At 35.4% G+C, this 24,731-nt stretch overlaps 1 protein-coding gene across 1 annotated transcript in view; it reads left to right on the forward strand.

Annotated features, from left to right (window-relative positions):
- The window catches only part of FHOD3 (formin homology 2 domain containing 3), a 630,786-nt gene that overhangs the window by 480,463 nt on the left and 125,592 nt on the right, over positions 1-24,731 (forward strand). Inside the window, 4 exon segments of the mRNA XM_074279229.1 lie at positions 1,062-1,169; positions 4,203-4,583; positions 5,023-5,103; positions 14,127-14,240. Coding sequence (XP_074135330.1) covers positions 1,062-1,169; positions 4,203-4,583; positions 5,023-5,103; positions 14,127-14,240 — 684 coding nt within the window.

Here is a 24,731-nt window from a genome sequence, read left to right on the forward strand (position 1 = left end):
CTGCAGCAGTAGACAATGATTTTAGTAGCATATGAGCAAACCAAAATTACCCATTAAAAGTGTGTGCTTGACTAGACTAGCTGAAAACAGTGTCATGACCAGATTCCATTTCTTAAAAGCTAGATTTGTCATTTTCTCAAAATATATCCATTGGATCAGGAAGTCAAAGAAACAAAATATTTTACTGGGAAGTGGTTGAGAAAAGCCAAACCCTGAGATGACAATTGGGGGGAGGCGGAAATAATGGTCTTTAGGAATGAAGGATAAGGTCAAATCTATGGCATTATTTTTCAACCCTTAAATTTATATATAGATAGTGTCTTTTGTTTTAGTAAATTTAGGAACTAAATATTTAGAAATAAGAATCTGTTTAAAATCAAGCTTATAGCTGTTGGTAGGCAGGATGGGAAGGGTCCTTGGAAGCCCATATCATTCAACCCCTTTTGTTATGGGGGAAGAAAGACAGGTCTAAAAAGCTAAACTGCTTTATCTATTTACTAGCAAAACAACAGCAACAGCAACAACAACAACAACAACAAAACAGGACTGAAATTAAGGATTCCTGACTTATTATGCAGAATGATTATAAGGATTAACTGCTTACCTCTCATTGCTGGCAGCACCTCCCCCCAACCTCAGAAAGTTTTGTATGTTAGCATCCAGATCATCTACCAGAGAATATATGTCTATTGCTATCTGGAATTTGGGCTGAAGCTGCCAACCCCCATCACTGTATCATAGGTTTGAGCCAGAGGAGTTCACTTAATCTAACAATTTTGCATATTAGGAAACTGATACCCAGAAATAATATGTGAAAGTCCAAGAATTCAGCCCAGGTTCTTTTAACTTCAAATTGAGAACTCTTCTCTGTCTCTCTCTACTTCCTGTATTTTAAGATTTCTTAGCAGGAGTTTCATCTTCTGTACCAGCTACATGTGTTGTCTTCATCAATTCCACCTTTTTTCCTTCCTTAATTTTCTTTGCAATTTATTTGTGTAACTCATCCTTCTTCCACCTTGTCTCTTTCTATGTGCATGTTTCTTTGCTTGACTTTATATCAGAGAGGAGGAGGAGGAGGAGGAATTTGAAGAAGAAGAAGAACAACCAATCACAGAACCCAATTCAGAGGATGAGAGAGAGGAAGATGCCTCCTGTCAGGTTAAAGACAGGTATCACAGTTGTGTACACTCTCTATTGGACTCAAAACTAAAAGTTTCAATACTAATTCACTTTACTAATTTGTCATTGGCTGCTTTTATATTAAACTGGCCTATGTTTCATTTATTAAGTGACAAGAACTGGAAGGTTCTAGATTAACACTCTCATTGTACAAATGAGGGAACTGGGCTCAAGGAGTTTGCGTGTCTTACCCATGGTCACACAGGCAGTAAACACCAAAGATGAGATTTTAATCCAAATCTTCTGATTCTAAAGAAAATACTCTTATGAAAACATTCTATCAGTTTTCAAATAGTTTTCTACTGAAACTTGGTTTATAGAAATGATTAAATATTTTTATTATTAAACTACTGCATTTATTCACATATTTTGTTTTTTTTTTAAAATTCAATTCAATACATATTATTAGGCATCTACTGTATTAAAGTTGCTAGTGGGTAGTGGGGGGAAATCCTCTCTCCATACTTCTGCCCCAAAGAGGCTTTTCTTCCATCAGGATGCAACTGAAATGTCAATTTTTTACATGACACCTTTCCTAGATCTCTCAAGTACTAGTGCTTTCCCTCCCAAACTTGCATTTATTTACCTATTATTGGAGAGATTTGGATTTATTCCTTTTATATTTTAGGGATATATAGTTTTAGGGAATTATATTTGTATGTATATATGCATAGTTTATACATATATTTATTTTTATTAACTTGTTAACTATACAATAGAGTTATATGCACATATAACTATATGTCTACATATTTCATGTATTATAACAGTACTTGTTATATATACATATGTATATATCTTTAGTAATTTAGTTAATCCCATTTTTTCAAGTTAGCTATTATATTGTAGATGAGATTGTTAGAGATGCTCACTTTCACAGCATATTACATACCTACACACGTTTTTAAAATTGTTTTTGGGGAAAAGGAGAGATTATTTTCCAACCATGAACTTTTTCTCAGGTCCTGAAACATTTTTGACCCAATAAACTAATTCCTGCTGACCCTCTCTAGAACTTCCTGGTATAAAGACTACAAAGTTGATGATAAGAGAGATAAAGTACAAGTAGGAGATGATAAGTAGGGGATGATACCTGTAATTTCATTGATATAGGAAATAGTTTATATGAATGTAGATTGGTATTTTTTCTACAAGTCTTAGAGAATTACCTGGGTTACCTTACCTAGCATCACACAGGCAATATGTATCAGAGGAAAGACATGTATTCAGGTTTTTCCTGAGTTTATAGCTGTCTTTCTATTCATTACATCATAATCTCTCAAGAAAAGAAAGATATAAATACTCAGCTAAATACACAATAGAGCTACCCAGCACCTAAAGGAATATGTTCAGGAGAAGAAAGAAACTTCTATAGGAACAAAGCTAGATAACTGAAAGGAATGATAGTAGAAAAGAGTAAGAAAATTCAGGTGGCCCTCTTATTGTAATTTGAGAACTAGGGGGGAAAATAAACATTTATATCCAAAACTCATATACATTTATACACACAGTCTCTCACAGCCATGAAGCTCTACAGGCCCTGGAAATCACATCCTCAAACTCATACAGATTACAGATAGATAAAGCTATAAAGGTGCCTCTTTACTGTCTGTTCTTACAAAGTAAATGCTTAGAAAGTTTTGAGTGAAAATTACAGTGACTTGGAAAAAATGGTTTATAACTATGACAGTCCTTTTGCTCAAATATTGCTTAAATATAAACAATTAGACAGATGGAGATGGTAACATCCTCTGACTAAAACTTATATGTATTTTAGTAAATTTTAGTAAAAATGACATTAATTTGTCATCTTCTAACAAATTAATTTTGTTAGAATTAAATTAAAATTAATTACTACACAATTAAAAACTCAATACCTTCTAATTCTCTAAAGAATAATTGATTTAAAAAACAAATAATATGATATGGTAGAAAAAAATGTTATTTTTGAAGTCAGAAGACTTGGATTTGAACCTACTTACTACTTGTTCAACCAGTTGTTTAACCCTCCTAAACCTCCCTTTTCTTGTCTTTAAAATGAAATGATTGGACTAGATGTCCTCTAAGGACTTCCAACTCTAAATCTGTGACTCCAAAATCCTTTGAATTCTGAAATACAACCTATGGAGAATAAAAACCAAAACACATATCTTAGCTAATAATCATGAGATCTCAGGCCAAATGGCCTGATCATACTAATGAGGAAACTGAAGCCCAGGAAAAATTCAATGGCTTGCTTAAAATCATTCAAAGTTCTAAATTTCTGAGAATTGTAGAAGGAACATATCCCAGTATACATATGATATGCTTTCAGATGAAGTATTTGTTCTAATACCATGTTCATACAAATATAGTGGAATTGAGTATTCCTAAGAGTTGATCATTTTGATTGACTTTGGCTCAATGGATAGGATTAGCATTAGGCAAAGTTATGAAAGTCAGGTTTTCAGTGTCCCCACTTTCTGTACCTTTTACCCTACTTGATGTCACCACTATCTTTCTCTATTTATTTTTTCCCTCTTTGCTTTTCTCAGATATACTTTCAGAAAATGATTTATATGTTACTTGAAAGACTTGTTGTCTTTCCCTCTCCTTGCCTTATTTCCTCTTAATAAGGAATAAAGTCTGTTTGATAAGGAATGAAACTCTAATTAGGTAATTTGAAAGAAATTTAGTTCACAAAATAGAAGGGGATTTGAGGGACTTTCAGCCTGCTAGTTGTCCTTCAAATTGCACCATGTAGATTGCTACTTCCAGTACTCATTAAACTGGGTTTGCTTGGTAATATCCTCCCTTGCTCTTAAAAGAAATAACCTGGTGACTTAAGGACCTCATTGCTTTTAGAGATATATAATCAAACTCTTTAGGGCATGGATAGTTCTGCTACTAGTAAATGAACAAAACTGGACTCAAGTGGTATTAACTTTAGAGATTGCTTTGATTTTTCTTTTTTCTCCCTTCCATTCTCAAATCTGGATTCCTTATCCCTTTTCTTTCCTCTCTACTACAACTCTTTCTTACAGTGAAATCAGCTCTCCTTCAGAGTTAAATCAAGTTGAGAATGATAACATTTCAAAGAATTCTGAAATTTCAACTTCCACAAGTGCAATGATTCAAGAAAAGTGGATTCCTTCAAGTGTTAAATCAAAGAGCCTATCTTGCAACTCATCATTTGTGCCTGGTTCATCTCCTGGATCATCCCCCCATCATGTTTCTCATTCACCATCCTCATCTGCATCAGCTTTTTCTACTTCCTCATCAGCATCTACCAATCAGAAGGCATCTCCAGTGGTAGAAAAGTTGCCTTATGTACCACATACTCCTTTTCACCTTTTCTCTTATGATTTTGAGGACTCTCCTTTAACTGCAAAAGAAAAGGAAAGAGAAGTCCAGAAAGAAAACAGGTAGATTTTTCACATGTTTGGAAGCTTTATTAAGCACTCATCTGGGGAATAAGGGCACATTATTTGTAGTTGCTCATTTATTTGACTTCTGCAGTGTTTGTAGTTATTTGCATTAGATTAGATATCAATAACTACTACAATATAAAAATGCCTTTACCTTCAGCTTTTCATCAGCTTTTCTAAGTTACACAAAGATTCTTGCTTTAAGACTCAGTAGAGAGTTTGAAGGAAGTATACTTTACAGAAAGACTGAGTAAGTAGTATTCACTTTGATATAGTCCTTTTGTTAACACCCCAGTTAAAAGCACTGCTGACAAAAAAAAATTACAGAAAGATATTCCAATAGTTAGACATTTTATAACCACTTTAGCGGCATATATAACAGAAATATTATACAACTTTCTGAATGACATACTCTATATTCTCCTTCTTTCAACAGTGCATCAGACCCTGTACATTTAAACAAGTACCCTGATTCTGATTCTGATCCCTACAATTTCCGGTCTTTTTCTTCTAATAGGTGAGTGTCTTTTCTTTCTTTCTTTTTTTTTTTTTGTTTTTGTTTTTTTTTCTACCTTTCTGTTTTGTTTTTTTTTTTTTTTCTTTGCTTCATGGAACTCAATTAAAATGTTACTCATTCCATGTTTTTTTTCCTCAAAACACTTAATTTGATTTAATTCAGCAACATTTATTAAGTATCTATTCCATGCTAGGCACTGTACAAAGCTCTGGGGATATAAATAAAAAATAGAAAGACACCATAAAAAAGGAAAGCCTTGACCCCTTTATTATCCAAATGTCCTGTGACTGTTATTAATGGCTGGGACAAAGCCATCAGCTAATAGTGTTTCCTTTGATTCTTGTCCTTTCTATCTTCACCACTGAAAGTTCTGATATGACCATATGCTATGGCTATTCTTTAGGGAGGCACTATGGTATGAGGACCAGAGCACTAGCTCCACACTCAAAGATCCTTAGTTCCAATCCCATCTCTAGTATTTACTACCTCTTTGTCATCAGCCAAATCAATTACCATTCCTAGACCCCCATTTCCTCATTTGTCAGATGAAGGACTTAACTAGATGGATTCGTAGGTTCCTTCTAATTCTGGATCTACCATCCTATAATTCAAAACCTTCAAGATAATCAGCATTATTGTAGGCAGAGGTTCAAGGCTTGTTTGGAAATCTAAACCCATCCAGTTTGTCTCTAGTATTAAGACAACCTTTGGCAACTCCTCTGCTGTTGTTCAGTCATTTCAGATACATCCAACTCTTTGTGGCCCAATTTGGGATTTTCTTGTCAAAGATACCAAAGTGGTTTGTCATTTCTTTTACCAGTTCATTTTACAGATGAAAAACTGAGGTCAACAAGGTTAAGTGGTCTACGTAGCACCCACTAGTAAATGTCTGAGGTAAGATTTGAACTCAGGAATATGAGAGTTTCTGCCTCCAGATCCGGCACTCTATCTATCCATTGTGTTACCAAGCTCACTACTAAATTATGGTTAATAGCCTGGTAACATGCCAATCAGCTCCTATAACAAAATCACTTGTAAAGTCCATTTGTCAAAGCAAAATTTTGTGCTTTTTTCTGAATGTTTTTCCCCCCTGGGGTCAATTTGATCCTGGACTTTCTACTTGTTGGAGGCCAAACAATTCAATATCTTGAATATTTCAAGTCTACCAAGGATCGAAGATTAAGAATGAGATCAAATCCATCTAACAGATGAGGAAATATAGTCCATTAGGAGGTCTTTTTATGTGGATCTTTTGAAAGGGTGATCAAGTCCATCCTGTTGCTATACCCTGAAAAGTTTTTGCCAGGGAAGGCCTCCTGTTAGTCCAGTGTGCAGCCAAATTCCACTGCCTACTGCCAAACTTCTTATCCTTTTTTGTGTTATATATTTCTTTGGCAATTTGATAACACTCATGAACTCCTCAGAACAGTTGCTTTTTTAAAAAAAATCATAATTGAAAGAAATGCTGAATTTCAGAAAAGAAAGTTATATATATATATATATATATATATATTTTCCTATCTAAGTTCATAGATACCCTGAAATCTCTTCTCCTTTTTGGAATATGTAAACTCCAGGTTAAGAACCCCTGGCCTTTTGGAACCTACCCAGGGAAATATGGGAGCCCAAAAATCACACTTTGAACAGTGGCTGAATCATTATACAGCCAAACAGCTGCTCTGATTGCTATAGCAGGTGGAGACTGATTTGAAAATCTCCCGGCTGTGTCTTCTCAAATCTGCAATGCTCAAAATTGAAGCCCCAGAATAGGGGAGCCTCAATCCAACTTGCAGACTGTGTGAGAAGTGACACTCTAGCCCAATAAAGTGAGCAACTACAAAAGTATAAACTCATGCTTCCCATTTTATTCATATGTAGTAATAATATTAGATAATATTTATATAGCACTTACCATGTGGCAGGCACTATGCAAGTATTATTTCATTTGGTTCTCACAAACACATTTTTGGATAAGAAAACTGAGTCAAAGACTAAGCGATTCACAAAAATCTCACAACTGGTAACGGTTGGAGGTCACATTTGAACTTGGGTCCTTTTGAGTCCAAGCTCTATCCACTGTGCTACATAAGCTGTATTTCAGAATCATGTGTGATTCTGCCCATTTTCCTTTCCTGGTTTAAACATTGTTTTTCCTTATATTGTGATTCTATTCTGGATGACAGAGATAGTTCTTGGTCATCATCCCAGTAAAACCACTAGCCTTCAAAACCCTTGACATGCTTTGCTTTGGTTGCAAAGTCAAAACCTGTGGTGAGAGTGCCCTCCCCTTTTCCTGTTATGACTTCAAGGGACTGTCCATGCATCTGGGGCTTCATCACTTCCATGGATCTGAGATTCACATGAATCAGGAATGGCCTCGAGTGATCTGGATGCTTGCCCTACCCTTTCAGAAGGCATGTTTGAAAGTTCATTTTTGTCAGGAAAGGAAATTATCCCATTGCTCCTACTAGTATGATAGGATGGCTAGGAATACTTTCACTTTGAACTAATCCAGATGCATGGTTAACCATTGCAATGTAAACTTCAGTCCCTGGTCATTTTCTGTTCTAAATAAGACTTCTGACAACTGTTATCCAGAATCCACTAAAGAAACCCTGGCCAGCAATATAACAATTAGAATTCTGCCTTATCTTGAGATTTATGTGTCTACTACAGAATCGGCAAACAACCCCATTACCTTCCAAACATCATGGCTTCAGAAACAGCTTTATGAGGAAAAAGTGTGAACTTTCTCCTCTTTGAATGGGCCCTGTCCTTGTCTTACTAACATGCTGCCCATGATCTCATTGGATTTTTTCTGAATTTATCCTTTCCTAGAATAATAATGATAGTACTAATAAGCACTGCAAATTGCTCTTCAATCATTATCTTATTTAAGCTTACCACAACTTTTTGAGATAAAGGCAGCCTATTATTCTCATTTTGCAAGTGAAGAAACTGAGACCAGGAGAAATTATGTGGCTAACCCAAGGCCACATAGCTAGCAAGTATGCCTAAGGTAAAATATGAACTCGGGTCTTCTTCACTCCAAGTTCAGTGTCTAGCTTCTGTGCCACCTTTCTGCTTCTATATAAGCTAAAACAATAAACAAACAATCTCCCAGCTAATTTTGAGTGGAGTTTTATACCCTGTTCCTATCCCAAAGTGCATATCCCAAATCTTCTTTGTAGGGGAGAAAATAGATGAGGAATTAAGAGCATGTGTTGTCCTTAAATATTTTATTCACCATGCTCCTAACAAAAAACAAAAACAAAAAACAAAAAAAACCCATCAGAACATGGGAAACTCTAAGGGCAGCAAAGTGATGCCATAATGCATAGAACAGTAGACCTGAGGTCATCTTCTTGAGTTCATATCTGAACTCATACTAACTGTGTGATACAGGACAAATCACTTAACCCTGTCTGTCTCAGTTTCCCCTTCTATAAAATCAGCTGGGGAAGGAAATGGCAAACCATTCCCATGTCTTTGCCAAGAAAACTCCAAATGGGGTCATGAAGACTAGGACATAATTGAACCAACTCAACAACATAATGTTTTACTATTCTATTGTATGTCATTCATTTACTATAATTTATTCAACTAATACTCAGTTGTTGGATATTTGTTTCTGATTTTTTGCCTTTAATATACATTGATCTTAGGAATAAAGTTGTACAGAGAAGTTTTGTTTTGTTTTGCATTCTGATCAATTACTTCCCCAGAGTGTAGTAAGAGGGCCAATGAATCAGAATTCTCATTTGTAAAACTCTTAGAATACAATTGTGTTGCTTTCCAAAAGATTGGAGAAACCATTCCATTAGTAGTGGCTATTTTATCACAGTACCTACCATCATTGCATTTTGTCAGATTGTATTCCTTGGGTTAAGTTGATTAATGTTATATGGAATCCTAGAGTTCTTTTATTATTGGTATTTTGAACATTGTTTTATGGTTGTTGATAATTATGTTTTTTCTTTTTGAAAATTAATTTTTAATCTCTTGATCAAATGTCTTGGGATAACATGTCTTCCTTTTGTAAATTTGTGTCATTTCCATATCAATATTGGGTGTTAGACTTTAATCAGAAGCTGAGGAGTATTTAAAATAAAGTTTAAATCTTCATAACCTCAACATTGACTCTTTTGATCCAAACACTTTGTCTCCATAATGACAACGTAATAATGGATGGAAAATCACTAATAATAATTTAATATATATTAACTTTCTCACTGAATGCTTATAAAAAGCAAAGATTAATATTTGCTTAAGAATGTGGTATGCGATTTTACTGAAGAGATCTGCAAATGTCTTATAACATCTCTGACAGTGAGCATAGAATAAATACTGCTCATACTTACTGAATTTTCTAATATTCAACAAGTATAGTTTTAGTAATAGCTAATCTTTTAGCGTTTGATCCTTACATCATGCAAGTCTGGTTTGACCATTTGTTAAGTTGACTGCAATTGATTAGATGGCCACAATACTGGTTCTTTTTAGTCACTAAGAAAATGAAAATCACTAGACCACTTATTCAGCTTTAAAATGGAACAGGTGCACAATCCCCCATGAGCCATGGGCAGACATAAATAATGGCATTAATAAAACCTGAAGCTTCTAAACTTGAAAATCTCAGCTCTCAGTGCAGGTTTATGTTTCAGGCCTACTCTGTCTTAGCTTTTCTGTGTAGCAGATTGGATCATTTGTTTACCAAGACTGAGAGCTCTCCTTTAGCATTTCCTTTCTATTGAAGATCACTTCAGAATTTCCCCTGGCTTTTGTATGCAACTTTCTTCTTTCAGTGATTAGGCTTTTCCTTATCTCTCTGACACTTTTTGGGAATGACATCAGCCTTTTTGACAAAAATCCTGGATTCTCCTTTGTAGAAATTGAAATTAAACTTTAAAGTCTACCCATGCTCTAGTGACTTTAGCTGATTTAGCAACCAAACAGATTGATCAAGAGATGATCAAATCAATTGCTTTGCAATTGGTTCTCTTGGAAGGCCTTCCCCTCCCCCAAAAATAAATCAACTATGTTTGATTTCAATCTCTGAGGGACATTCCATTTTGATGTATTTTGTTAGAAATTGCTTGCATAGTATATGAACTAGAGATGAAGCCCAGCATAACATGAATAATATGTAAATGAACATAAAAGGGGAGGATTAGCCTAGAAAATGGATGGGGACAGCTTTGATGAATGAAGGATGAACAACAACAACTACTTCTCATCCACACATCTACTTAAACCCACCACTGTGTCCCCAAATTCAGGAGTTATTAGAATAAAAAGGGAAAACTATGAAGGCCCTTCTGGGGTATTTTTCTCTTTCTCTTGCTTTTGAGGTTAGCCACCTGGGATTAAACAATGTTAATATAATTAATCAATCAACATTCATTTATTAACTGTTTACTATGCCAGATTAAGAAATAAGCCTGTGAATACCAGCAAAGACAAAAAAAAGTCTTATTCTATAAGACCTTCTAATTAGAGAGAGACAACATATAAATAGCTAGATACATAATACATATAATTAGATATTCAGTGAGCTGGTCCCAGACTTGGGTGAAGAGATCAATCAATCTCATTTAGTAAATTTGACTTTTAAAATCCCATATTGCTCACTGCTACAAAAACTCTTCTCTTAAATATCAACATTCTCCTAGTGTTGCTGTATAATATTATATCACTTCAGGAAAAAATTTAAATAACTCAGATGTCATGAAAAGATGCATGGAGGGCAGACTGAAGTGTATTATCCCTAGCGATGGGAACCTTGCTGTCTGGAAACCTATCAGAAAAATATTTTAGGGAACAGGATCATTTGTTAAAACAAGAGAAGGAAAGGACCATGTATGGACTTGGGAAGAAAAAGGAATTAACACATTTGGCTTATAATTTATAGAATTCTTCACAGAGGACAAGAAGCAAACATGATTCAGTGAAAGTATGTGAACAGATGGGAAGAGAATAAAAAAGAGTAGAATTTGTAGGGTCTGTATTGTGTTTCTGCCTGTGGAGAGGGAAAAGGAAGCTCCCAGCAAGCTGCGGCTATCAATCCAAGGGAATATACAAGATTGTCTAAGATAAAGGAATTGGGAAGACGAGGACATGGGATGTACATTGGACAGTTGAGGACATATGTTCTCTATATAAAGATTTTCTTTCTTCACGTTAACTTTAATATACATGGAAACTCAGGGTTAAAACCCTGCCCTCTCCTCATAAAGGTGACTTTTGGTTTATTTTTACAGCAGTGCAGCAGAGTAGAAAGAGTGCTGAAATTGGTTGTTCATGCTTCATTCTTTTTTTTTTTTTTATTCATTTTTCCAAATTATCCCCTCCTTCCCTCCACTCCCTCCCCCCGATGGCAGGTAATCCCATACATTTTACATGTGTTACAATATGACCTAGATACAATATATGTGTGTAAATACCATTTTCTTGTTGCACATTAAGTATTAGCTTCCGAAGGTATAAGTAACCTGGGTAGATAGACAGTACTGCTAACAATTTACATTCGCTTCCCAGTGTTCCTTCTCTGGGTATAGTTATTTCTGTCCATCATTAATCAACTGGAAGTGAGTTGGATCTTCTTTATGTTGAAGATATCCACTTCCATCAGAATATATCCTCATACAGTATTGTTGTTGAAGTGTATAGTGATCTTCTGGTTCTGCTCATTTCACTCAGCATCAGTTGATGTAAGTCTCTCCAGGCCTCTCTGTATTCCTCCTGCTGGTCATTTCTTACAGAGCAATAATATTCCATAGCCTTCATATACCACAATTTACCCAACCATTCTCCAATTGATGGACATCCATTCATCTTCCAATTTCTAGCCACTATGAAAAGAGCTGCCACAAACATTTTGGCACATACAGGTCCCTTTCCACTCTTTAGTATTTCTTTGGGATATAAGCCCAATAACACATGCTTCATTCTGGAAGAGGGCCTATGAAAGACATCATGATGCTGAATTTGATATTAGGAAGACATAGATTCAAATCCTACCTCAGATTCTTACTAGCTCAAATATGACACATAACCTTTCCCATCCTTAGTTTTCCCCACCTATGAAATGGTAAATTTTTATAGTACCTACCTCACAGAATTGTCCTAAGGATTCAGTTTTATGTTATATATGTATGTTATGTATGTAATATATGTAGAATATCATTTAATTCATATATTTGTATTAATATATATGTATACATAAATTAAGTACTTTATGCACCCTAATGTACAACATAAGCATTAGATTTTATTATTATTACTTTTTGAAATATGTATGAAAACATCACTCTTCTGGATAGCAAGATATTTGAGTAGGCTATGTTTTTAATGATTATCCCATATCCAGACAGCTGTTCATAAGTCAAATCAGACTCTAGAGGTGAGAATTATTCTGAAGGGGAAATAGTCAATACAGGCTTTATGAGTGGGCTAGAGGGTAAAGTAAATTTAATATGTTTAGCCAGTAACTCATGATGATCTGTATTTACTTCATAGAAATTTTTCATGCTGTGATTAATGGCTAGTGAATAGGACCAGTTGACAAAGGACATCTGTTTCTGAAGAACAAAAGGAAGCTTCAGGATATGTACATGTCCTATAACTGTCACATCAGTTAAATATGATTGTAGGGTGATAAAAAACGGGAGAGAACTGAGTGATTGTCCTTTTGGTTTTGTACCCAGTCCTGGATGAAACACTGATACAATAGCCTCTAGCGGGATAAATAGTTATTCCAGAAGCAGTGGAAACAGTTTCTTTTTGATCAACAAACATATATTGAAGTTGGGTATTTTGGGTCTATGTTTTGTTTTGTTTTTAATGAATGAAATGCATATTGAACTTCCTAAAGCTCTGTTTTTTGTGGTTTCTTTTTCTCTCCAGAGGGATGTTTTTAACCATGAGTAAAAAAAAAAAAAAAAAAAAAAAAAATAGAGACTTCTTAGAGAGTAACACCTACATGCATTTATGAAAGGGAGGAAATGCTTCATGTTATAACTGGAAAGAATTAGTATTTTTTTCACTTGTAACATATGTGTTACCCAATCATTTGCATGTTTATTTGTAATGAAGCCTGGGTAATAATCCAATGGTTTTCTTTAATTTGTTCAGACTGAACCCTGCTGACTCATGTGTTTTTGGCCTTTCAGCTCCTTTCCTAATGATCAATTATCAAGTCTCAAACCAGTTAATAAATCACTCTCAAAGCTTTTCAAGTAGTATTTTCAATTATGTGGTTTCCTTTCCTTCTTGTTTAATTTCATTTTCCAGTTGTTGTTTTATTTTATTTTATAAAACAGGGCTTTTCAAGGAATGCCAAGTAATATTTTGGATTGTGGGGTTCACACAAAACATTAGACAACTGGGTTTCTGAGAAAAGCGAAGGAAAAGAAATAAATATTTTTATATATTAAATATTATCTCATTTAATCTTCACAACAACTCTAGGAGGAGCTGTTCTTTTTAATCTTCAATTTAAAATTGAGAAAACTACGTCCAAGATCACACAGCTAGTATCTGAAGTCCCATTTGAACTTATCTTCTTGACTCCAGACCCAGTGCTCTAGCCACTGCCAGCTGGATTAGATATTCTTTATATTCCAGGTTATGGAAGATGTTCCCTAATTGAAAGTCAAAAGTTGCAGAAGCACTGAACTCATCAGGAGTAACCCATTTTTTCATCCTTGCCTGGTTTCCCCCTGATAAGTATTTAAGGATTAAATTGTAGATGGTGCAACTTTTCCCTTCCACAGGAACCCTTCCCTCCACCTACCGCTCTATAACTACAGCCCCAACTTCCCTAGTGAAAATGCAAGTTCAGTAAATGTCTAGATAGACCTACTTGAACTGGCCTATAAGGAAGCATTCTTTTGTTTCTATGTAGGAACCAAGTGGTTCCTAAAGTTCCTAAAGTCAAGTGACTTTACTATATCTTGTTCATTTGCTGATTGATGTTCTTTCTCTCTCTTTTCCCATTCTGCTTGGACTCCTGGACTCATCAGATATAGCAACTATGGCAACAGCTCTTATCTCTCTACAAGAGGTTATTCAGGATCAAGTGCACCTACAACACCTACTTCATCCCTCTCACCATACCAGGAGGCCAAATCAGAACGGTTGGTAAATGATAAATATATCAGTGCTGTAATAACCCTGTCATTCAGGGCAAGAAAAAATGAAAATCTAAGAATGGAATATTGCTAGTAAAATTATTGGAGAGAATTGAGGAAATTAAAAGACAAAGTGACAGAATTTTAAGTGTTTTTCTTTAGAGAAAACCAATCAAAAGGGGAAAAAAATTCCTCCAATCTTATCCCTTTCCTCTTATTTGACCAACATTCTCTATGGATTATTTCACTGAATGTTAGATGTTAGTTGCATTCCTCTTCCTATTTACTTTCCAAGAAAATAAGTATTAAAAATTAAATCTGGCTAATTTAACTTGTTCCTTTAAAAAGGTAATTTTATCATATATTTCCACTTTTATTTCCCTACTGGGAAGATGTCTTAGAAAAAATAAAGAAATCAGGCATCCATTAATTGCTTTTAGTAATTAATGCAGACTTAACTGAGCAATGATCCAAAAGTTCTTGTATTTCATCCTAAAAGAGCAAAAGAATTTTATGGCAACATGGAAGGAATTCCACTTGGCAGGAAACTCTTTGCTAAAAATGATCCAGTTTTACATTGGTGTGTGAACAGTTTGCAGTGGCCAAAAGATTCATCACCAAATGTCCACTCTTTTCATGTTAAATAGCCTCTCTGAATTTGTATAAGCTGGTACTTGGATAAGAAGACATTTGTGCATCTCTATGCAAAGTCACTTGGAGCTTGGTAGGATCTCTCAGAGCTAGGTGATAATTTAAGTGCACAGCAGATATAGTAGTCAGTATGGTTTCGGAATGACTGAGTTCAAATCAGCTTTAGATACTCACTAACTGTGACTCTGGGAAAGTTGCTTAAAAACAGCCCCCCCCCTCAAAACCCCAAATCCCTCCATTTACCTCAGTTTCCCGATCTGTAAAATGGGGATAATAATAATTGGGAGGATCAAATGATATAATATTTACAAAACTCTTAGCATAGTGCCTGACACATAATAAGTGCTATTTAAATGTCAGCTCTCATAGCCTTGTTTTTACGAGCTCAGAATCACTTATATACCACAGTGTGACTTTGGGTGGCCCTTCAATCAAATGAGAAAGAATTGAGGATGCTAGAAATGAATATTTAGTATTTGAAAAAATAATAACTCAAAAGAATAAAATTTTAAAGGTATGGTAACAAATTTTTTTATCATATTACATTAAAATCAATTAAACTTAATTTAAGCTTTTACAGGACCTGAAAGTTTCAGGTTTTATGTTATCAAATGAGCCTGTAAATTAGGAAATTATCTGTTTCAACCCTCTCATTATATTGAAACTCACAGAAGAAACATGACTTGGACTTTATAGGATTGTGAGGGGCAATTAAATATACCTGCGTTTGAATCCTATCTCAGATATTTATTGCTTGTAGAATCACAAGCAAATAATTTAAGCTCTAAGAGACTCAGTTTTCTCCTATATGAAATGGGAATAATAAGACTTGTACTTCCTGTCTCAAAAGGTCATTGTAGAAAAAAGCACTTTGCAAATGAAAAGTACTTTCTAAATGCAGATTTTTTTCTCATCCTAGGAATTTCAAGATGGAAAATACTTTAGGGATTAGCCAATCTTAATACCTTTCCTCATTTTACAGTTAAGTAAACTGAGAGCCAGAGGATTTAAGTGATTTGTTCAAATCACAACAGAGCCAGTATTAAAATCCAAACTGGAATTCTCTATTCAAAGAAATCACCAGGGACAGTCACTGTGGATAGAGCACTGGCCCTGAAGTCAGGAGGGTTCAGTGCAGGCACTTAATACTTCCTGGCAAGTAAGACCTTGAGAAAATCACTTAATCTCAATTGTCTCATAAAAAATAATAATAATAATAAATAAGAAGAAATCACCCAAGAGTGAGTTGTTTTTTTTTAATCTTGGATTTCAGAGAATTAATATACTTGAATGGGGGAGGGGAGAATTACTTATTTTCACTAACCTCCAGCTGAAATTTAGCATTTCCATAATTTTTAAATGATTAAAAAACATCATTTTGAAGAAAAGTACATAGACTTCACTAGATGGTCAAAGGAGACCATGACTAGATAGATAGATAGATAGATGTCCTGTATGTGTGTGTGTGTGTGTGTGTGTGTGTGTGTGTGTGTGTATGTGTGTAATTAGAACCCCTGGCAAAAGATAGCCAATTATAGAGCTTAATTTGTCTTCTATAACCAATGAAAAATTGTTTATTAACCCCCATATTTCATATTTTTAACACTTTTCCTTCTTCACAATGACTATTATTTTGTTGGTTTTGCAATAGTTGTCCTTTTTGAGGGTTATCCCTAGCAAGGAGGCAGGACAGTTGAGCTGGAGGGACCTAAGGGCAGCAGCTCCTGCCAAACTCTAATGAGGGCACAAGCCTCCTTCCTATTATGAGACTGCCAGTAGTTAAAAGCCAGAAAAACAAAATCTTTGGGCTCCTCTTCATTACAGATTAGCCCAACATACTTAGCCTCAGAGTTTATTATCATGAAAGGAGGATAATATAAGACAAAAGGGAGCTCTTCTTTGCCATATGGGACTTGTTATGTCCTGTAAGATAGCACATGTTGAGATACAACCTAGTCTGGAAGAGCTCAGATACATTCACAATAAGTTGTAAAGGGAAAAGAGAATTGTAAACATATGTCATTAGCCTTCCCTTCCTCAGGCATGAATTTTCAGTTGCTGGACGTCTTTAAGAGAAGACTAGAAGGTAATTTAGGTTGGGGGGGGCGGGGTTTCTGATGAGGTATAGATTGGATTAGATCTGTGAGATCCCTCCTTATATCCTGAGAGTCTCTTATTCTCTGAAAGAGACCAAGAGAGGTGAAGCCTCTACCTGAAATCCTCGTTATGGCTCTGGGGTTTTGTTGGTCCCAAATGGCTTTTTATCTGGGCTGGTGGTCTCTCCTGCTATGTGGCTGTCTGGGCATACGCCGCTGGGATGAGTTACAGGCTGTTCAGAGTATGACTTTTTATCTGTAAAATGAAAGGGTTTAGATTAGATCATCTCTACAGTCTTGGGCTCAACCCTGCCTGCAATGTCACAAGATCAGTGACAGCTGCATCCTTGATGAGGCCTTCTTAGATCTTTATTTTGGGAGAGGGCTCTTGTCTCCATCCAGAGGTTACAGATCCTCACCCTGAAGGCTTGGCACGATGGGGCATGTGGGTTAGGCTTTGTGTGGCTCCCATTTGCTCCTGCCCTATCAGTTTTCACCCTGGTAACAGACATCTGTGTCACCTACAATTCAGCTCAGAATGGGCTTAGTACACGAGGGGGATCAGTAAAGATCTGGTGAGACATTTTTTTCCACCTCTGCCTTAACCTCTCTCTCCAACTATATTGTAAATAGTCAAGGTCCATGGTTATGGAGAGGGCTACCAAAGTTCTTGATTTAAAGTCAAGTCTTTAGGGCCAAGGAGGAGAAGAAAAGAACAAGCGACTGGCGGAAAAAAATGGGAAGCTAAAGAGAGCATCACCTAGAGTATTGTGGTGAACCTAGAGGTAGGAAGACTCCTCTTCCTGAGTTCAAATTTGACCTTGCTGACTGGGTAATACAGGGTAATCATCAATTTTCCCTTAGTTTCCTGATCCGTAAAATGAGTTGGAGAAGAAAATGGCAAACACTCCAGTGGCTTTGCCAATAATACCGCAAAATGGGGTCACAAAGAGTCAGATATGATTGAAATGGCTGAATAACAACAAAATTGGAAGGAAAGGACAGAGTGACTCCAGTTGGGCCTATTTTCCTCAGACTATAAAGTGGAAATCTGGCCTGTTCTGCATCCACCTCCCCATCTATATGCTACAGGAGTTTGGAAGACAAAGCTGACTATTTCAGAGTTTAAATGTGTATTGAAGCAAGAGGATTCTCCTTTGCCATAACCCCAGTAACCCCTTTACTCCCTCCCATAGAAAGGTGAAAAGATATCCTTTCTACTAAAATGCCAGTACCCAAATAAACCTGCCCCTTACTTTTCCTACTTCTAGAGCTGTTACCCTCACCATTACTATATTACCTATTGAAAGATATTTCAATTGAGATTATTTATGTTACTCCTGGGACAGTAACAAAAAGATTACCTGAGTTTGAATTTACTAAATATCAGTGCCCACATGAATTGTATTCCAGATGGTTCTCATAAACAACAAACTTTAATAGTGATACATTAGTAATGATTATAGAAAAAAATTAAAGCCCATGGTCAGATAAATAAAGTTGTGCCATGTGGTTGGGAAGAATGCAACCTTAGCAAAGCTCTAGAACATTTATTAATTTTTTTAGTTAAAAATGATTTAAATAAATTAAAAATCATTAGAGAATGATCATATGACAGTAAACTGAAAGGGAAGTACTAGATGGCTCTTGTGAATTTTAATTGTGATTTATTCTTTCCTTGTGTGACTTGCTTGTTTTGACTTTTTATCCAGCAATTCGGTTTCATAATTTCAAAAAGCTTTTGTATTTGGTGTTTTTGTGTATTATGTATATAGACTTGGGATTTCTCCTTATGAGGAAATCTTTCTTCTTTTATCAATGCAGATTGGCAACTATTCTGCAACTGATAGTCTTAAAGAAATGCTCAAGACACTGAGAGGTTGAGTGAGCTGATCAGGGTCACAGCCTATGTGTGTCAAAGGAGTTTCTTGAACCTAGTTATTATAACTTTAAGTATTGCCCTCTATAGATCTACTGTCTCTATTCCCCTTGCTTTTCTTAGTCATTAACACTTTTTTATAAGGTCTCAAAATAAAAATAATCTTATAATAATTCCCAGATCACTTTCAGATATTTGCTAGCAAGAAAGATGACAAAGTAAACCTATAATCACACAACTGCCACCCCTGAATAGTGACAGCATTAGGGAATCAAGTGATATTTTGGTCATGGTACTCAAAACAGAGTACAAAAATCCTGTAGATTAGAAATATCACATGTGATAGCAATAGTTGAAACACAAAATTTCCCATAGCTAAATATTAGGGGTTGAGGTAATTCAACTGTAGGTCAGTTCTGTTCATGTTAATAAATATTTTCTTTTATTTCTGAGATTTTATCATTTTTGAACTTTTCATTGACTTACCTATTAAGGATGTTGTATCTTAGCATTTTGAGCTCTTATTCAGTCTTATTTCAAGCCAAATCATATTAACAAACACATGTTTATTGAATTCCAGCTGTGTTCAAGGCACTACATTAGGTGAAATAATTTACCCCAGATGGTCACATCACTGAGTATCCATTTCCTACCCACCCAGAGGCCTAGCGTTCTGGTAGTCTTCCCCCTGGGATCCCATGGCTATCATATCCCTCTTCCAGGTCCCCTAAGATGTCCAGAATTTGACTAAGATCAACTGAATGGATCAGTAGAAAAAGTGCTATCTATAGTTCCTGCATTAACTCATTGCTCACACTTCCCAGTCCCTAACTTCCCTTTCCCACTATATTTTATATTAGATATTACATATAGTTATATGTATAATATATACATTATATATAGTAGTAGTAGTATTATCCCCTCTAAAAGGGGATAAGAGATAAGAAGACACCAGTAACTTCAGGCCTGTGTAACGACTTTCTAAAATTACTATGAAAATAATTAATCCATGGAGAGTACCCTTGATAAAAATATAATAAGGGATCAGACAGACTTTTCCAGATGAGTCTCAATAGCAAAATGTATTTTCATAGTCATACAATTTACTGTGATATAAAGAAAACAAGATCCTACCAGATCTATCATTCGCTAATCACAAAAAAAGTTTTTGACTTACAAAAGAAATATAAAGCCTTAAAAGCTTTCTGCTTCGAAATTACTAATATGGAAATATACATGATTGCATATGTTTAACTTGCATCAGATGCTTACCATCTCAGGGAGAAGAGGAGAAAAGAAAGAAAGATCAGAATTTGGAACTCAACATATTGTCCATTCTGCATATATTAAGATCCTACAAGAATCCTTGATAGATAAAAAGCACAGGGATGTTTTCTATTTTTTGATTATCAAAATGAAGCAACACATACAACAGAGAAGATCTAGTTAATAAATATTGACCTCAGTCCTGGAGAAAAGTCCTACACATAATTCAAATGGAAAAGAAATTTCATGTGGTTAGATTCTCCAAATGTATCTGTTTGTGAATGATGTTGGTACATATTCAGTCCAAGGAATATTACAGGGATTTCTAAAATGAATTTCACAATCAATAGAAACCAGACTTAGAATCCTTAGGCCTAAGTGGATAAAAAATGAATAATTGTCCTCATTATGACATTAATGTTGGATGAATTCAATGAAGTAATTCATTAATCAATGCATATATTATGGATAGATAATTGGGAAGAAGAGAACAGGTAAGAATTTACTTGGATAATTGCATTTCTGTTGTAAATAGAGATCGTGAGCTTCTAACTGCTATAAAAGCATATATTTTGATGTAACCATTCTCCTCAGCAATGCTACATATCTGTGAAACATGGACAATTAAATTCTCTGGAGAATAAAAATTCAGAGGATTGGGAAAAGTATAGTATTTAGTATCAAACAATTTAGATTTCCAATCCTAGTTCTTCTATTTACTTCGTTTATCTCTGGGCAAGCCATTTATTTCTATCCACCTCAGTTTCCTCATTTGTAAAACAAGACTGTTTAAGTGATCTCTGAAGTCTTTTACAGATATAAATCCTCTAATCCTATGCTAGTAACCCAAAAACAAACCAATTTCTCATTCTCATTTGTGTGTGTGTGTGTGTGTGAAGCAACTGGGGTTAAGTGCCTTGCCCAGATCACACAGCTAGTAGTGATAAGTATAAAGTTGAATTTGAACTCAGGTCCTCCTGAGTCCGGGACTGATGCTCTATCTACTACACCATCTAGCCACCTGTTCTCATTCTCATTTCACTTACCCTTTCTGAACCTCAGTTTCTTCTTTTGAGAAGTGAGGGATTGGACTGGATGGACTCTTACATAACTTTTAATTCTGAATCTACCATCTGTGGATCCCCTGTCTCTGATGGTGATAATGCACTGGTATCTAAAAAATGCCAAAAAACCAAGAGGAAGATCTCCAATAGATTGAGTAGATTTTCTAGAGAGGATTTATAGAAAGAAATGATTAAGAATCAGATGTATAATTTATAGTCTTCCCCAACAAAAGAAGTGCCTACTATAATGAGAGTGTCGAAGTATAGCTAAGTACAAAATTATATGCAGAAATTGTGTAGAGACTCAGTTGTTTTGGCTGCATATGAATACATCTATTTGCTATTCCCCTAAATAAGAGAAGCCAGTCAATATGAATAAGTAATGCAAGATGGAAGCCTGAAAAGCTAACAAACTTAGAGTGCATTCAGAGAAGCATACTATTAGAAATGAGAGAGGTGATAGTACTAATCATCTCTGTCCTGCTTAACTCTCTATGTAGATTATTATGATAAGTTCTGGAATGCACATTTTAAGGACATTACCAAACTGGGGTGTATTCATAGGAACGTGACCAGGATAATGAAATGACTGGAGACAATCAATGCTAAAGATCAGTTGGAGGAGCAGGGGAGAATAAGAATGGAGCCATGAGGACATCAGGGGGATGTGATAAAGGTGTTACAGTATTTTATGAATGTGGAAAAAAGAACAAGCAGATTTTGGCTTAATAGAAGGAAAAACTTACTAACAAAAGCTGTCCTCAAAATGGTCTGGGTTGGCTTTGAAGGTAGCGTTTTCACCATGATTTGTGGGCTTTGAATAGAGGCTGAATGATCACATGTTGGGATATTGTGATAGGAATTCTTATTTATGTAATTCAGTGAATTAGATAATCTCTGAAATAATTTTTAGCCTTGATTTTCTATATTTTGTGATATATCTCATTTTTGTGGGTTTATTTTTTTATATTAAAAACTACGATTTCATTATTATGAAATTGCCAATAAGGACACTCCATTTAACCAAAATGGTACCATTCTACAACCTACAATGTGTGGGACGTCGATAATTTAAGTCACTTGGTCAGGGTCACACAACCAGCAAATATCAAAAGAGAAATATGAATCTAGTTCCTTCTGCCAAGGCTAAACTCTATATAATCCTATAATCAATTCACTTTAAAAATCAATGATGAAAACACTTTATTGTTCCTAGTACAGTGCTGATTATTGTAGAAATTAAATGTGAATAAATCTTTAAGCATTTATTAAGTGCTTGTTATTTGCAAAGCAATATAGTAAGAACCAGCAATACAATGGAAAGAGGACATTCATGTTCTAATAAGATGGGGACTTTATAAGACACATCTGCTACTCAGATGGAAAACCCCCATGGAATCCTTAAAGAAAAAGATTTATCTTGCTGCTTCATGTCATTTCCATTGATAAAACCATAGCCTATTATGGTGTTGAACCACTTGGCAATACCGAGAACTTTAGTGGCGAGGAATGTGGTTTCCACTGCTAGAAAGGCAAGTATCACCTCACCTCCTGAGACATTTCCCAGTTCACATCTCTGCAAGTGTTGCTTCCCAAGACAGTGGATGCAGGGTGGCTGGAAATAAGGTTGTTGGAGGTGAGGGAGGTACCCAGAACCTGCTGTTCTTGGTTGTTTGGAGGCTTAAGGTTCTGGGCTGTTTCTACCTGGATCTGAGAGAAGATGGTAGGTAAGGTGGCTTGATATGTCCAACCCATCACATCTGGTCTCTTCCTCAGGGTACCTCAGTCCCTCAGCTAGTCTGGTTTGTCTCCTCCCTTCGCGACACTTGGTTGGAAGTTGGTATTGGTTGTGGTTGGGATGTCAGGGAAAGGGGTCTATGGGAGGGTGATAGCTACAGGGTCCAGGCTGGAAGCAGAGGAGGTGATGTTGGAAGTGTTGCTATTCCTGAAGCTCAGGGTCAGACTAGAAATAGGAGAAATGATGTCTATGCCTTTAAGGAGTTTATAATTTCATTTGAAACATTAAGACATATATATATGGGAATAAAAAAAAAAGAAATCAATGTGTGTTATACACACACACACACACATACATGCACACACATATATTGCAGAATGTGAAATACACTTTCAGACAAGTTCAATGCAGGAATTTATTTTGCTTGCTTATGCATATTTCTTACTATGATGTTGTGTATATGTGTTTTCATTTAGGGATATGAAGAGGTGGGAGAAAAATATATGCTTGTTAATTGGAAAAAATACAATTATCTAAGAGCTAGATAGTGCAGTGGAGGGAATGCTGAGGCTACAGCCAGCAAGACTCGGTTTCCTGGTTTCAAATCTGACCTCAGACATTTACTAGCTGTATGACCCTAGGCAAGTCACTTAATCTTCTTCATATATAAAATATGCTGAAGAAGGATCACTCCAATATCTTTGTCAAATAGGATCATGAAGAGTGGGCCATGACTGAAAAACAGCTGGATAATAAATAAGTGAAACAAAGTTAGTTACCAGAATTCTAAAATGGGAAAAGTCAGTATGAGCTAGAATTATCCAGGAAAACTCTGTGAAGAAGTTGGGAATGTCTGACTCATAAGAGTTGAATGGGTAAAGAGGAGTGAAAGGTTCTAGGACAGACAGTGTGACAGCCAAAGACCTTCAAGCATTGATGAACCTTTCAGGCTTTGGGGACAGTATTGGGAAACTGTCTCAACTAACAAAAAAGATTCATTTTGGAATGAGTTTAAAAGGGTAGGGTCAAATTATAAAGGGTTTCAATGACAGCTTTTTTTTTTAAATTGAAGAATAAGAGTCAGTTTCATATCCTTTTTTGACTTCAATGATTTGTTTTAAGATTGAATATTGAACCAAAGTTATACCCAATGTCAAGTCTTCAAATGTTTGTTGTAAGACAAGCTGAAAAGTAGAAACACCACAAGCCAAGCAGTTTAATTAAAACAGACTTTATGTCTTGTGATCATTTGGTAGTTTTTTGGTTAACTGATAGGCCTTTTTTCTACATTGTTTTCAAATGCCTAGGTAGTGTGGTACAAAGAATACTGGGTTTGAGGTCAGAAAGGCTAAAACCAGCAAGACTCAGTTTCCTGGTTTCAAATCTGAGTTTAAATTTCTCCTCAGATTCTTGCAACCTTGTGATCCTGGACAAATTGTTTAATTTCTTCTTCTTTTTTTGCCACAGTATCTAACTCCCAGTGTTGTTGTGAAGACCAAATGAAATAAAATTTTATTTTATTTTATTTTATTTTATTTTATTTAATAAACCCAGGTACATTCAAAACCAAAAAAAATTTTATATTCATTTAAAAATTTTTTGAGTTCTAGGTTCTCTCCCTTATTCTCACTCACAATTAAGAAACCACATGCAAAGTTATGCAAAACATTTCCATAAAAGTCAAGTTGTGAAAGAAAACATAGAATGAGATCATAATTGTAAAGCACTTAGTACAGTGCCTTGCACACAGTAAATGCTATATAAATGTTAGTTATTATTTATCATAATTATTTTTTGCTTCTC

Source organism: Sminthopsis crassicaudata, chromosome 1 (assembly GCF_048593235.1).
Source record: "Sminthopsis crassicaudata isolate SCR6 chromosome 1, ASM4859323v1, whole genome shotgun sequence".
In the NCBI taxonomy this organism is placed as follows: domain Eukaryota; kingdom Metazoa; phylum Chordata; class Mammalia; order Dasyuromorphia; family Dasyuridae; genus Sminthopsis; species Sminthopsis crassicaudata.